The sequence below is a fragment of the Leptonychotes weddellii genome, chromosome 6 (genome assembly GCF_054177405.1).
Source record: "Leptonychotes weddellii isolate Sample4059 chromosome 6, ASM5417740v2, whole genome shotgun sequence".
NCBI lineage: Eukaryota > Metazoa > Chordata > Mammalia > Carnivora > Phocidae > Leptonychotes > Leptonychotes weddellii.
The window spans coordinates 28,592,936-28,607,544 of NC_138374.1; the positions used below are offsets into that span (position 1 = coordinate 28,592,936).

At 47.3% G+C, this 14,609-nt stretch overlaps 1 protein-coding gene across 1 annotated transcript in view; it reads left to right on the plus strand.

Moving 5' to 3' along the window:
• The window catches only part of TLL2 (tolloid like 2), a 115,393-nt gene that overhangs the window by 40,414 nt on the left and 60,370 nt on the right, over positions 1-14,609 (plus strand). Inside the window, exon 3 of the mRNA XM_081823729.1 lies at positions 8,739-8,816. Within this exon, the coding sequence (XP_081679855.1) occupies positions 8,739-8,816 (78 nt within the window). The remainder of the gene's footprint in view (positions 1-8,738; positions 8,817-14,609) is intronic.

Below are 14,609 nucleotides of genomic sequence, written 5' to 3' on the forward strand. Positions count from 1 at the left end.
CCTATGAGGTGAATCCTCTTATCCTCATTTTATGGATAAGGAATCTGAAAGAGAAAGAGGTTAGGTGACTTGTTTAAGTTCACACAGCTAGGAAATGGTGAAGTAAAGGCTGAATCCTAAGCACTCTGACTCTGGAGCTTGAGCTGTAGGTCCATCTTGCAAACCACCTGATTTGCCTGAACCTCAGGTAAACAGAGATCAGGGAGGTGGTAGGGAGGTTGTCGCATTCATGCTCCCCGGCACACCTCACCTGACACAGGCATTCCCTGGTTCTGTCCTCTTCCTCCATGACTATCGGCTTGGGTGTGGGACTTGCTTTGGCCAGTAGAACCCTAGAGAGCGTGATGGAAGCAGAAGCTTTTACAAAGCAGTGGCACATCGGGACACATCATTTCGGAATGCTGCCCGTTGGAAGCACCCTGCTGTTAGGAAGCCCAACAGAGCTCAAGAGGACTGTATGTAGAGGCCACATGGAAGAGAGCCAAGGCCCCAGACATACAGCTGCCCGTGAGCCATCGTGGTCATCCCTCAGCCATCCGAGCTCTCCCAGCTAAGGCCCTAGACACTGTGGAGCAGACAAGCCAGTGCCATTCTTTGCCCCAGTTCCTGGCCCACAGAATCAGAAGCAAGCATAAAATGGTTATTTTAAGCCACTCTGTTGAGAGGGATAGTTTGCTATGCAGCAACAAATGATGGAAACAGCCTTCGAAGAAGCCAAGGCCAGGCTGGGTGTGAAAGACGTGGGCCGCGTGTGGGAGAGTCCCTGGAGCCCAGGCTCAGGAGAGCACCGGAGGCTTGAAGCCAGGTGAGCAATAGGGACTACTTCGAGATCACACCTAAGCTAAAGGTCTGGCCTTGTTGTAACAACAGTCAGGGACCAGGAAAAATGCAGGTGGAGGGTCCAACGCCAAACAGAATGGATGTCAGGCTGGAGGCCCTGGGGAGAGAGCACTCCAATTTGCGTGATTAAGAAGCCTCCCGTGAGCTTCCCCCTGGAGTAGGAGCAAATTCCAAGGTCTCATCAGCCAGTGCTTGGACACTGGTGGGAGCCAGGTGACTGGCTGGAGAAGGGAGGGCTGGATCTAGGAATCGCCTACACATCACTGTCTGCGAGAAGGTTCTGACTGGCCCCCTCACTTCTCAGCCATGAGCTCTCCTGCCTTCCATCTTGCTGAGGTGTGGACTCATTACTTTTTCTTTCCATGGTCAGAACAGAAAAGCAAAAAAACTGACTGGACCACAACTTTTCCATCTGCAGAAACACAGCTATGTTTCTTGCTTTCCCAGTGGAGAAGGGTTTTCCTGGCAGCCACCTGTATGTGTGTGTGTGTGTGTGTGCGCGTGTGCGCGCGGGCACATACATGTGTACACGTGTGTGTGTGCATATGTGCACGACAAAGTGCAGAGCACATGTTCGTAGGCAAGTGTGTGCTATAATCTAACTTTTCTTTTGGAAAATCCCTTTATTTCCTGATTATAAAAGTAATCACAATTTAGAAACTACAAAAAATATGTAAGAAAATAAAATTCACCCAAACATCACAAACCAGAGATCATCACAATGAGCATTGTGGGTATTTCCATCCAGTCTTTTCTCCCCCATCTTTTTTGTAGATGCTTTTTCAAAAAAGATGGGATCATACCCAGTTCTTCCCTTTGTCTTTATCGTCAATCAGTTCCTTAGTGCCAATATCCAGAAGTCATATTCTTGGGTCAAAGTCATTTTACTGCCTGTTTTGATACAGCTTGTTAATTACCTCATAAATGTTACCAATTTATATTCCTGCTCCACCAGCAGTGTATAAAAATTCCCTTTTTATTATACACTTGCTGATATTAAATCATTTCACTAACAAAAGCTGGCAATGATCTTTTAACTCATTTTCCCTTTCCCTTCCGTAGTATTTGAAATTTGGCATAGATATAAAATTTACTTGGCCCTGAATTGCTTAGGATTACACATTGATTACCAGAGTGGTTGACCAGTTCATTCCTAAACCAGCCTGTTAAGGGGGCTTGGCCTCTTTTTTTTTTTTTTTTTTTTTCCTAATGAATAATTGAAACCTCCGCTGAGCAGGTGTTTCTTGCACTGACCGAGGTGGGCAGATATGTCATCCATCGGCCTGGCCTGAGATGCTCACTCAGACCACACTCACACAGGTGTGGGCTAGAGGGCAGGGAACACGGGTTCTGGAGTCAGATGGGCCAGACTGGAAATGCAGAATCTGTCACTTACCAGCTGGGTGACCTCCAACAACTTACTCCTGACCCTCCGTTTTCTCTTCTGTAAAAGAGGAATAATATTACTTATTCATGGGATTGCTGTGCATATTACATATGACCAAAGGGCATGGCAAATTAGGACTGCTTAAGGCATGGTTGTGAGGATCAGACTCATAAGCCCTGCGCAAGCTGGCTGTGCATTCCTCAGGCACAGCTCCTGCCTATGCTGCCCTCAGCCCCGGCTCCAGCCAGCGCGACTCATTTTTACTTGCTGGGTTTTTGTTTGTTTGCTTGTTTTTGCTTTTGTTGTGTTTTGGTTTTGTTTTTTTGCTGGAATGCTCTCCCCAGATGGAGGTCCCTCTTTCGTCATTTAGGTCTCAGCTCAAATGCCATCTACTCAGAGAGGCCTTCCCTGGGCTCCCATCCCCCATTGGTCTTTCATAAAACTGTTCTAATTTCTTCAAAGTGCTTCATCCCCCCCGCCATGGAATGATGTCTTTGTTTATTGTTGATTTTTATCCTCCGCACGAGAGCCATGAGGGCACCATGAAGGTAGGCCCTGGCTGTCCTGTCTTCAGGAACCCAGTCCAGTGCTGCCCAAAGCAGACCCTCAACCAGTATTTGTTGAATGAATAGACTAGTAATAAAATGATTTTTAGGATCTTGTGCTAGAGATTTTTTTATTATTATCATTAAAATAAAGCAAAGCATTTTCATGATAGATTTACCTACCTCTGGTGGGTCAGAGCTGTAAATACACGTGTATTAAAAGTGAGCAAATGGAAGGGATGCCTGGGTGGCTCAGTCGGTTAACCGTCTGCCTTGGCTCAGGTCATGATCCCAGGGTCCTGAGATCCAGCCCCATGTCAGGCTCCCTGCTCAGTGGGGAGTCTGCTTTTCCCTCTCCCTCTGCTGCTACCCCTGCTTGTGTTCTCTTGCTCGCATTCTGTCTCTCAAATAAATAAATAAAATACTTAAAAACAAAACAAAACAAAATAAAAGTGAGTAGATGGAGGGTGTAGGTTGGCCTGGCAGGGTTACCGTGGTGTGTGATGAATATTAAAGGATTTGACACCAGACTGTCTGGAGAGAATCTCAGCCTTTCTACCAAATGGCTGTGTGTCTCCAGTGATATCTTAACTGCTCTAAGCCTCAGTTACCCTGCACGTAAAATGGGAATGATATCCACCTCAGAGGGTTGGCTTGAGGATTAAATAGATTAACGTTATGTGTAGTACCTGCAAGTAACCAACACTTTAAAAATGGTAGTTATTCTTGTGTTTAAGAAAACCAAGGACTAAATAATGTTAGACTCTACAAATGAGGAATAGAAGGAATAATTGATATCCAGTTTTGTTTATAATACCATATTAATGAATATTAATTCATAGTCACTATGCATGAGCATATATTCAAATGAGCAATATTGATCTATGGAACAAGGCTCTGTCCTCCTGGGCTTTGGAAAAGCCCATCTCTTTCTGCCTAGATGTCTTTGGATGTATATAGTTAATATTTCACTAATTATGGTGGAGGAGTGTTGTGTATACATCAATGTCTCATATGATGCATATAATTAAGCTACTTTTTGTTGGGAGCGGAAGAAAATTGGGCTTTCCCAAAGAAAAGCAGCTTGCTCCCGAAGTTGCTAACAGATTGCTTCTTAATTGAACTTGGGAGGTGAATTATATGGTGAATTAGAAAAAAGAACAACTCTGAATTTAGTGAATTGTTCCATAAAGGAAACTGTGGGATTGAATTGCAAATGCTGGATAGAAACATTTCAGCCTGGCCCCATGCATCACGGGCCGTTGACCTCTGCTGTGTTTCAGTGAGAGCGTGAACAGGCCTGTAGCTCTCTTTTCAAGGCATGGAGGGCATTCTTTCCCAGAGACCAGCTGTAAGCCTGGGTTTCTTATGCAAAGGAGACGTTTGAATAAGCCCCTGTGACTAATGAAATCTACAAGGTCTTTGCATATCCTCTCAGTGAAGAGGTAATTAACCAAAGATCAAATACAGGCATATATATGTATTTTTTTCAAATATTTTTTGTCTTGCAGTTACACCCAAGGAAAAATATATCCCCACCCCCTGAATGCTCCCTCCCCCATTGTCCCCAGTCTTTGGCTGCAGCAGGCTATTATTTCTCTTCCTTGTTCCGTGGTGCTCACGGGTGCAGTTCCAGCCACGGTCACACCTGTCTTACTCATTTGCTAACTTTTACTGGAAGAGAGGAACATTTTCCATTGATACAGATGTGAGAAATGACTTTTTTAGTGTTTGATGTCTGTCTCCAGCTCCACATCTTTCATTCCTGGTGAGCTTGGGAAGGAAGAGTTTGGTTTTAAGAAAATATCAGGTTCTCTGAGTAGTGAATCTCAACCTTTGCTGCACCTTAGAATCACCTGAGGAGCTTTTGAAAATCCCAAGGCCCAGCCCAGGCCCAGACTGATTAAATAAGAACCTGGGTGGGGGGGTGGCGGGGGGTACCCGGCATCCGTGTTTGTCTAAAAAAGTTTCCCAGGTGATCCCACATTGCAGCGAACGTTGATAACCATTGTCCCAGGAATATCTGCTTCCCTCTCTCCATAAAAGCTGATGGATTTTCCCATCCATTAGGCTGAGTTAGAAATGATTGAGTTATCTTTTTAAGCACTGTCTACCTGACTCGTCCATCCATCGTCCATCAGTCCATTCATCCATCCATCCCATATTTTATTGAGTGTCTGCTATGTGCCGGGCACAGTGCTTCGTGTTCATTGTTGGACAAGACAAGGATACTTTCACCAAGATGCTAAAACCTAAAAACCAAACTGAAGGACCAACTGAATGGACAGGAGATGCCCATACCTTGCGGTAAGGGGTGTGAATCAGCCCAGGCCCTGTATGTGCGCACAGAGCAGAGGGCTTCTAACCTGGGAGGAGCAGTGAGGCAGTGTCCCAGAAGAAGTGGTGTCCCAGCTGAAACTTAAAGCACCAGTAGGATTTGGCCAGGTGAAGAGGTGGGTGTGGCCGAGGAAAATAGAAATCAAGGTGCTATAGGTAGCTCAGGGTGGCTGAGTGGGAGTGGGGGAAGTAGCAGGAAGCCCCGGGGCACCAGGTGGAGGAGGCCTCAGGGAATTAGAACTCATCCCAAGGGCAGTGGGGAGCCTCAGGAACGGTTTCATCAGGGAGAGTGGCCAAACCACATTAAGTCCAGGGAGATCCCAGGCTCAGCGGTACTGGGAGCATGAGATTTGCTGCCCTTCTGAGAAAAAAGACAGTCTCTAGTCTCTTGCTAGGAAGGATGACAGAGGAAGGATTTGTGTTCTTAACTGCCCAGGGCCCCAAGCTCTCGCAGGCCTCCTGGAAAAAAAATGCTGTTGAGTCCCTTGAGAATAGCCAACCTCTCCCAGGCACCCCACTTACTCTTTTTCTTTCTGGTCCTGAGGCTGAGGGGAAGGAGCACAGATTTGGAGGGTCAGATAGGACCCATCTTCAGCCATCACCATTGCTAACCATCTCTGTACCCTCAAGATAGGCAAGTCACTTCACCTCTTGGAGCCTTGTTTCCTCCCTGGAAAATGGGGATGGTTATGGCCCTTTTGTCATTGTGTCTTTATGAGGCCAGAATTACTAAACACAATACAAGAAGAGCATTTAGCACTGTTCTTAGCGCATGTTCAACTCCATAACTGGCACATAGTAATCACTGATTCTTTCCCCTCTCTGGCTACTAGGGGGCCCCTGTTCTCCCCTCAACTCCAGAGCTTGAGCTCCTATTATAGGGGGCCAGGTGGATCGGAAGTCCTCCACCCCGAGCCTGCTGCAGAGCTGAATATCAGTCTCTCCTGGCCTTAGCTCCCTCAGCCACAGCCTACAGTTAACCTTGAACCCAGGCTGTGCTCAGGTATCCTTACAGGCTTAATTTTTTTTTGCCTTGTTCCACCCCTTTCGCAGGAGCCAAGCACATCTAAACTTACCAACCCTTCATGCTGGGCTAGTGCTATGTGGAATCTCCTTTCCAATGCCAGCCCCTGAGTCCCCCTCCTGTCCACTACTAGTAACCCTGGTCATATTCAAAGCTGGTGCAGTTACAGAGCCCTCTCATGTTCTCTGGCTCTCATCTAGATCCCTCGGAATAAAAGCCAAATCCTGAAAATGGCACCACATGAGCTAACCCTGTAGACCCTCCACTGCCCTCTGGCCACACTGCCTACTACTGTCTCTCTCACCCATTCCATTCCAGTCATACCGCCTCCCTACCCCCAAGCACACTCCCACCCCAGGGCCTTTGCACCCATTGTTTTTCTCAGTTTGAAATGTTCTTCCCCAGTCTTCTGTAGTAGTCTCTCTGTCACTCTGTTCCGGCTTCTGCTTTTCTATCTCACATGAAACAGCAACCCCTTATCCCTAGCATTCACTGTTCCCTTCACCCTCATTTATTTTCTTTGTAGTGCCTATCAGCAACTGGCTTAAATATTTGGTTGCCTATTAGCTTATTGTTTTCTCCCCTACCCTCCATCAGAATATAATTTCCATGAGGTCAGGGTAGAGTTTGTTCTGTGTTGTATCCTGAGCAGCAGAAACAGCATCTGGCGTGGAGCAGGTGTTGGATAAATATTTGTTGAATGAGTTAGTGCCTAAACAAACCCATTACCTCATTTGGTCTTCAAAACAAACAGCCCATTTGACAGATGAAAAATACAAACGCCCAAGGTCTTAGCCACAGTTCCGCAGCAAAGACGAAGCTGGTCCCGGAGCTCTGGCTCCAGACTCCCCTTCGCTCCACACATGCCACATTCCTCTGCCGGCCAGCGATTTTCCCTGAACTTTAGCCCAAGAGGAAATGATATCGAAGCTGGAAGAATACCCAGAGGGCTGGGAGCTGGCAGCCAACAGCCCGGCAGCTGCAGGGAGCGTGTGAGTGGATTCGGAGTTGGCCAGAAAGGCAGCGGAATGAGCAGGATGAAGGCACGTAAAAATGTCAGCGCACGCCTGGTCCGCCGCTGGTGTCATCGGCAGGAGAGGGAAAGAGGCGGGCTGCATGGTGGAGGCTGAGCTGTGGGACCGCAGGGTCGGCTCCCTTGGTTGTCCCGGGCCAGGTCACTGGGTCATCTGTTTGGGACTCTACCCCGAGCATTGTTGCGAGCTGTGGGGCACAGGAAAGATCCTCAGGCTTCTGACCAGGAAGACTGTCCTGAGCACGATCCTGGGCTACTCATTTTGTGTCTTGGTTTTCTCCTCTGTAAAATGGCATTACACTCTTGTCCGCCACAGAATGTTCTAATGGGGGTCAAAAGAGGTATGGGGAAACAGCTCTGTAAGCTGCAAATTTCTAAACAAATGCAAGAAATGATTTTGAAAGTCGATTGTCCTGTAGTTGCTTGGATGTGGTTTCTTATGTACAATAGTCTCTCCTGGACATAGGCTCTATCCTCAGATCTGCTCCCTGGTATCACAACCCACCCAGTTATTCAACCCCCAAATGTAGGAGTCATTGGGGACCTCTCTCAGGCCCTCGTATCTAATCCATCAGCCTCCCTGCTTCCCTGCCTGCAACTATATTCCTAATATCCTTGTGGATCTGGCCTCCCTCTCTGCCTGGTTCCCCCTTGCCCACCAAGGGCAAGCTCATTCCCAGTCTAGATTCTTTCCTGATCCTGGGCCAGATCTCTGTGTTAGTGGTCAGGGAAGGCCCCTTCTGAGCGCTCATACTGCATACGATCTTCAGATTTTCTGAACCCACAAGGACTTTGTCCCTTTGTTTTCTTACCTTGTGTTTATTGTCCAGCTGCCCACTTTACCCATCTTTCTTGCTCACTGCTGAATCCCCCGGTGCCTGGAACTGCACACAGTTCTAGTTCACCGTGGGTCTAATACTTTTAGCTGATTGACCACCTTCCTGGTGGGGACAGATGTGAACCAGGTTTATACACAATGGCTACTAGCAAACAAAGACAAGCATCACTGTCCTTGACCAAGGCCGTGTCTGCAGAGTCTGATATATAAAGTCTACAGAGCAATTTCTAAAATGAGACTCACCCCAAAGAGAAAACCCAAATGCCTACTTAAGCCAAGGCAGTAACTTACCACATCCCATATTTAAAAGCAGCACTGAGGACTTCTCCCACATTCCACATGAGGGGACTCCAGAAGGGAGTGTCCTGTTTACATTCAGGCTTCCTAATGGGGGCGAGGGTAAGGAAGCTGACTTGCAGGTTGACTTTGGGATTTGCCTCTTAACTTTGTATATTTGACTCCAAGGACCCTTGAACTGATGGAGGAGAGCAATACATTTCTAATTTGTGAATTATGTGCGTGGTTATGAGAAAGCAGGTTCTTTTTTGCCCTAGCATCTAGAACAGTACCCAGCACGTGATAAGTGCTCAATCAACCTGTGTTATCAAATCTTTACTGATCTGCCAGGGATCCCGGTCATCCCCCAGGTGACTAGGTTTGCTCCCTCGGCTCTTGGTGCTCCTACAAAGAAGGCTGATGCGTCCTCACGTTTCTTTTCTTTCTCATTCCTTTAGGTGGGCTGGAGAAGCAGCAGTCTGAGAGCCGGGAGAACGCGACAGCCACCAATACCAGCGGCGAGGAAGCTAGACGGGGTAATGTGAGGCCCCACCAGGCCTTTGGGTCTTTTTTTTTTCCAGCAGTGGTAAATTTCACATAACATAAAAGTTCCATTTTAACCATTTTAATGTGTGTAACTTAGTGACATTAAGTACATTCACAATGTTGTACAACCATCCCACTATTTCGTTCCAGAAAATTTTCATTCCAGAAGATTTTCATCACCCCAAAGGAGACCCCACACTCACTAAACAGTCACTTCCCTTTTCTCTCTGCCCCTGGCTTTGGAAACCTCTTTTTTTTTTTTTTTTAAGATTTTATTTATTTATTTGAGAGAGAGTGAGCAAGAGAGAGAGAGCATGAGCAGCGGGAGGCGCAGAAGGAGAGGGAGAAGCAGACTCCCTGCTTATCAGGGAGCCCGATGAGGGGCTCAATTCCAGGACTCTAAGATCATGACCTGAGCCGAAGGCAGATGCTTAACCAACAGAGCCACCCAGGTGCCCCAGCTTTGGAAACCTCTTATTCCACTTTTTGCTTTCGATCTTAGTGGACTAGGAGCACCAAAGTCTCTGGGCATGAGGGAGTGTGTCCTTTTGTTGAGGATGGACTGGCTGAGGGTGGTGTTTGGCTGCTCCGGGACCGTATGGTCTTCAGTTAAACTCTGCCATCTGGGTTTGACCTCTCTCACCGTGCTTGGCTTGTGAGTTGCAGCCCCCAAGGGCCGACAGGAGGGATCATGAGGCTTTGGGAACTAGGAGTCTGACAGAACAAGTGGGCAGGGGAGGCAAGGAGGGAAAATAAGCTGAGAGCGGGGCTGGGAGGAGGGTGTAGCCTAGAGACCTTGTGGGTTGCTGGGGGAGAGGGCAGGTGAGGTTGTGGCCATCTGTGGGCAGGGCCACCCATCAGCAGGTGCCTGCCTGGAAGTCTGCCTCTGCGTGTCTGCACACTGACACTCACACACGTGTGCTTTCCTGGTTCTAAGAGGTTCTAGGCTGGAGATTACAGGTGCGGGGGGCGTCTCACTGGATACATCTCCAACTGGAGGAGTTTTTCCCATTCAGAAGCCGTGCTGGGGGAGAGAGGCTGCTAGACTTCGGTCTGGCTAGCATCCTGCAGGAGTCAGGGCTCACTACTGCCAACGTTGCTTCTTCTACATAAAATAAATGCAGAGCAGAGGGAATAATTTTTTTTATTGAGGTATAGTTGACACACAGTGTCAAAAGGAATAGTTTTTAGAATCTTCTGATCTGTAGTCAGATGCGTTATCAGTCGCACCACTGGCCCTGTCAAAAAGAATAATTTTTAAGTGCCAGAATCCTTTTTTTCAAGGATGCCTATTTAGGGATAAAATAGAAATCAATATTTGCTTTATGTTTTCGCTTTAATGCTATTTTATATTTTACGCATACATATGCATATATATATAATTTCATACAAATGCATACATGTAATGATATCATCATGTCCTTTCTTAATTTTTTTTTTTATTCTTTTCCCTTTAATTTGGCTAGCTCCCTCCCTTCTCTTTTCCACATATTGCTCCTCTGCCCTTCCCCAAGAGATGCCAGCTGATGGCTCTGTGTGCATCCTTCCGTATTTTTCTCCTTGCACATGTGTTCACACAGACACTTCTGTAGGGATATAAACATGCATGCAAATAGAAGCTTCATCATTCTACAAAACAGGATCAGATTTGATACGTGCTTTTTATGAATCATGCTTTTCTCACTCAGCAGTACGTCATAAGAAACCCCTCCAATGCACTGGTGATAACTTCAGTTTATTCTTCCGAATATTTTGCAAAATATTCCTGGCGTGGGTGGGCCATAATTGATCCAATGATTCCCTTATCAGTTAACATTCACTTCGTGTTAAGTTTTTCCCATCACGAGCAATGCTACAGTAGATGTTCCTGAACCTAGATCCTCACACTCTTGGGATGTTTTTTAACAGGTGTTCCTGGAATGGGTTTCAAAGGGTAAAGCCATTCACATTTCCAGAGCAACTTGTGAAGTGCCCCTTTCACCATATCCTCTCCAGCACTAGGTGCTCTTCATGTTTTTAATAACGTAAACAGGAGTTTATTATTACTTAATTTGGATTTTCCTGACTGCTGGTGACTTTGAGCATCTTTTCCTGCCTTTCCAGTGATGTAGGGATGCACGTCTGTGATTGGCCTCTTCCTGTCTTTTGCCCATTTTTCTGTTGGGCTACTGATCCCCCTTTTATCAGTTTGGCCTCTTTCAGAGAAAGGCGGATTCATTAGCTCCCACACTCCTCACCCCCTTTGACAAACGTGTATTTGTTTCTCTATCTCACAACACGTTGCTGGGACCATGTGCAGGGCTTCCTTCAAAATCTGTGGCTTCCTGCTTTGCTTTTTCGAAGTATTTTGACTTGTGCTTTCTTCGACTCTCAAGACATCTCATAATCTCAATGACACTTCGTTTTGGCCACAGATGACCAGCGCTTAGTGTGAATAATGGAGCATAGGGTGTGAGGATGAAACCAGAGGGGTTTGTTGGCACCACAGTGGTGTAGATACCACACTGGATTTTCCCTTCCTAAGTGATTTATTGTTGCCTGAAGCCACTCCCAAACTTAGTGACTTCAAACAGTGATTTGTTATCTTTCATGATTCTGTGGGTTGACTGGGCTCCGTGGGGTGTTTCTTTGGCGGACATCAGCTGGGTCACTCACTTGACTGCATTCATCTGGCAACTGGGCTGGGCTGGCCTGGGTGGTCCGAAAAAAAAGCTGTAGTCACATGCGCCTCCATGTGGCTTTTCTCGCCACGTGGATTTCCATTTAGCTGTCTGACCTGCGATTTTTTTACAGTATGGCACCTGGCTTCTCAGAGGGAAGAAGCGGAAGCCACCAGTCCCCTTAAGGCCTGAACTCAGAGTACCCAGAATGCTACTTCTGCCACATTCTCTTGGTCAAAACAAGCCAAAAGGCCTGCCCACCTTCAAGAGGAAGAAAATAGATTCCGCCCCTTAATGTGAAAAGCGGCATGAGCTCACGGGGATGAGCGCTGTGGCCATATTTAGAGACCAGCTCCAGCCTTCTCTCATTGTGTCTTACCTGCCCACCAGCAATAGACTGTGTCAGGGTTCTTAGTATTTACTAGTTTGTTGGTGTAAAATGACCCAATCGAATAAACTTGGACTGTCAGACACACTTGGGTTTGCGCCCTAGCTTAGCCACTCAGTAGCTAGGACCTCAGGTAAGTGTTCATTTGAGGTTTGGAGAGAATTAGAAATAATATTTATGCAAAGTGCATAGCCAGGTGTCTGGAATTTAAGAGGTGCTCAGGACATGTAGCTCCTTCACTTTTTCCTCTCTACCTCCACCTCCAAGAATAATATTATCCAGCATTGGAAGTGCATCATCCACCTCTGGACTGGGATTCCACAGCTGTTCAACAGCTGCTCAGAAACACAGTTAAGGGAGACCGGAAGGAATAAGGCTGCTGCAGCTCATTAACATGCTGCCTCTGGTAGGTTGGCTTGGGCATGGTACCCACACTGCGACAAGAGATTTCCTTGGAAACACTGGATGAGTTTAAAAAAAATAAATATAAATAAATAAATAAATAAATAAATAAAAAAGAGATTTCCTTGGGCTTTGCAAGGAGGACAGTGAAAGCATTCCCGCAGCCACCATTCCTCACACCCCTACAGTGGGCTAAATCCGTAGTCTGCAGACCGTCCAGTGACCCTGGTTTTTTGGAAGACGATAATGTCAAGGCTAGGCCAGTTTCTCCACTCCATACTGCAGCAGCAGACGGGCAGGTCTTTAAGGCTCCCGGGCAAGCCTGATGAGGAAGGAGACCCTTGGCACCCTCAGAGGTGAGCCGAGGGCCGGCTGTTCTAGCCTGTGCCTCCAGCCTTCCCTCCATCCGATTCATCTCTCTGGGGCCCTGTCAGGCGCCAGCGTGGGTGCCTCTTGTTTTTGTTTGAATTAAAGATAAGACAAGTTGTGTCAATCTCAGATTCCCCTTTCCTCACAACCGGACCCCCTCCCAACACCCCCAGAAAAAGAGACCGCCCAAGCAAGAGAAAGGATCTGCCCCCTGGCCCCCTGGCTTCAGCAGCAGGTTTATTTCCTGGCATTATGTGGCTCCCCTCAGCCCTGACGGCAGGGATTTGTGCTTCCAGCTTTGGGAAGGGCTGGGCTCAGAGAACTGCTCACTCAGCATCCCCCTGGCAGGCCGTCTGGTCCGAGGAGTCTCCCTCCCCTGGAGATGAGCGCTCAGCATGCGTTTCAGGGCTGCTAATAGGATTAATGAAATGGACTGTTTAACTACTCCTCTGATGAAGCTGTGACTTTGGATAGAGCCCGATTTCCAGAACCATATTCGTAGAAGAGAATGGACCTTTCACTCCCAGTAACAGTTCCTAAGGGCTTTGTGCTGCAGGAAATCACAACGGAATCTTGTTTGCACTAGAGAACGCACGCTTGGGTACAAAGCACTGCTCAGCACCCAAAACCCTGAATGTCACTAATGTCAGTGTATCTGGGTGTAGCCACTGAACCTAACTTTAGGCATTCTTTCTAGCCCGTCCCCAAATGCAGACCTTGCTAGCGATTACTGAAGCTCGCATCGAGCCCTTACCATGGCAGGCGTTTGACATTCATTACCTGGTTCAGTGCCCACAAGGCTAGCATGCAGCAGGAAGGAAGCTTCAGGAGGCAGGAAGAGTGGCTTATCCACGGCCACACAAGTAGCAAATGGCAGCATTTACCTTGAGCCTAAGTCTCCCTACCCTAAACCCCCTGCTCCTAACCTTTGGGCAGTATCAGTGGTTCTCAAACGTGCCTGTGCTTTGGAACTACCTGGGAGCTTTAAAAACTCACATGCCTGGACTCCACTCTAGTTTGATTGAGTTGCAATCTCAGGGCAGGTGGTGGACGCCAAAATTTTTAAAAAGCTCCCCAGTTGATTCACATGTGCAGCCAGGTTTGAAAACCATCATGCAGAATATTCCAGTCTCCACTTTCACCGAGGGGCTACTCTTGAGTCTTTCAAGGTTCGCAGGCAAGGTGCAATGTTGCCCACCACCCTGGGGTGGGGGGTGTGCAGATGGCTGGACTCTCAGGATGTTTGCTTCCAGTGTGGGGCTGACCAGTCGAATCATGGAAAATTCCCAGCGCCTCACTTGAGAAGGCTGGGGTAGGCCTGGTTCTGTTTATGACACGCCTGTACCTTCAGCTGGAGAAGGAACCTTGAATAGCTGTGGCCGTCCTGCTTTTCCACAGAGGACAGGGTCCACTCCCAGAGCCGGAGAATTTAAATGGACTTTATCCCCCAGCCCACCCCACCCCCGGTGTGTTAAATCCTTTCAGATGCCCCTGAGCTCCTCTTCAAATGTAGGACTCTTGGCCATAATAAATAATTACATCCTCCTATGTGGACTCTGATTCCAGATAGTCGTAATCCAAGAAAATCCAATAATGACAGTTGCATTAAGATCCTTCTTCCAGGCTAGGCAGAACATCTGTTTAGATGTATTTTTAATCGGCAAATGCTTCCTGTGTTGAGTCCTTGGCAAATTAAATTTCTCACTGGACTGAGGGGGAAGCTGTCATTCAATAACCCATCTCTGGAAATTACACCCCAGTCTCTTTCCAGGTGCACTTCAGATTTTCCCACGCTGACTCGGCTGCAGCCTAGCCCTAACCATACTGGCCCACATGCATACACAGCAAGCACAGCTTGTCTGAGAAACACGGGATGTCTCAGTGTTGTTCCCTCGAATAGAAAACTATTTCTGCCCAATTCCCAAAGGAGAGTTGGCGGCAGAAGAAAATTAAGAGACTTGTTG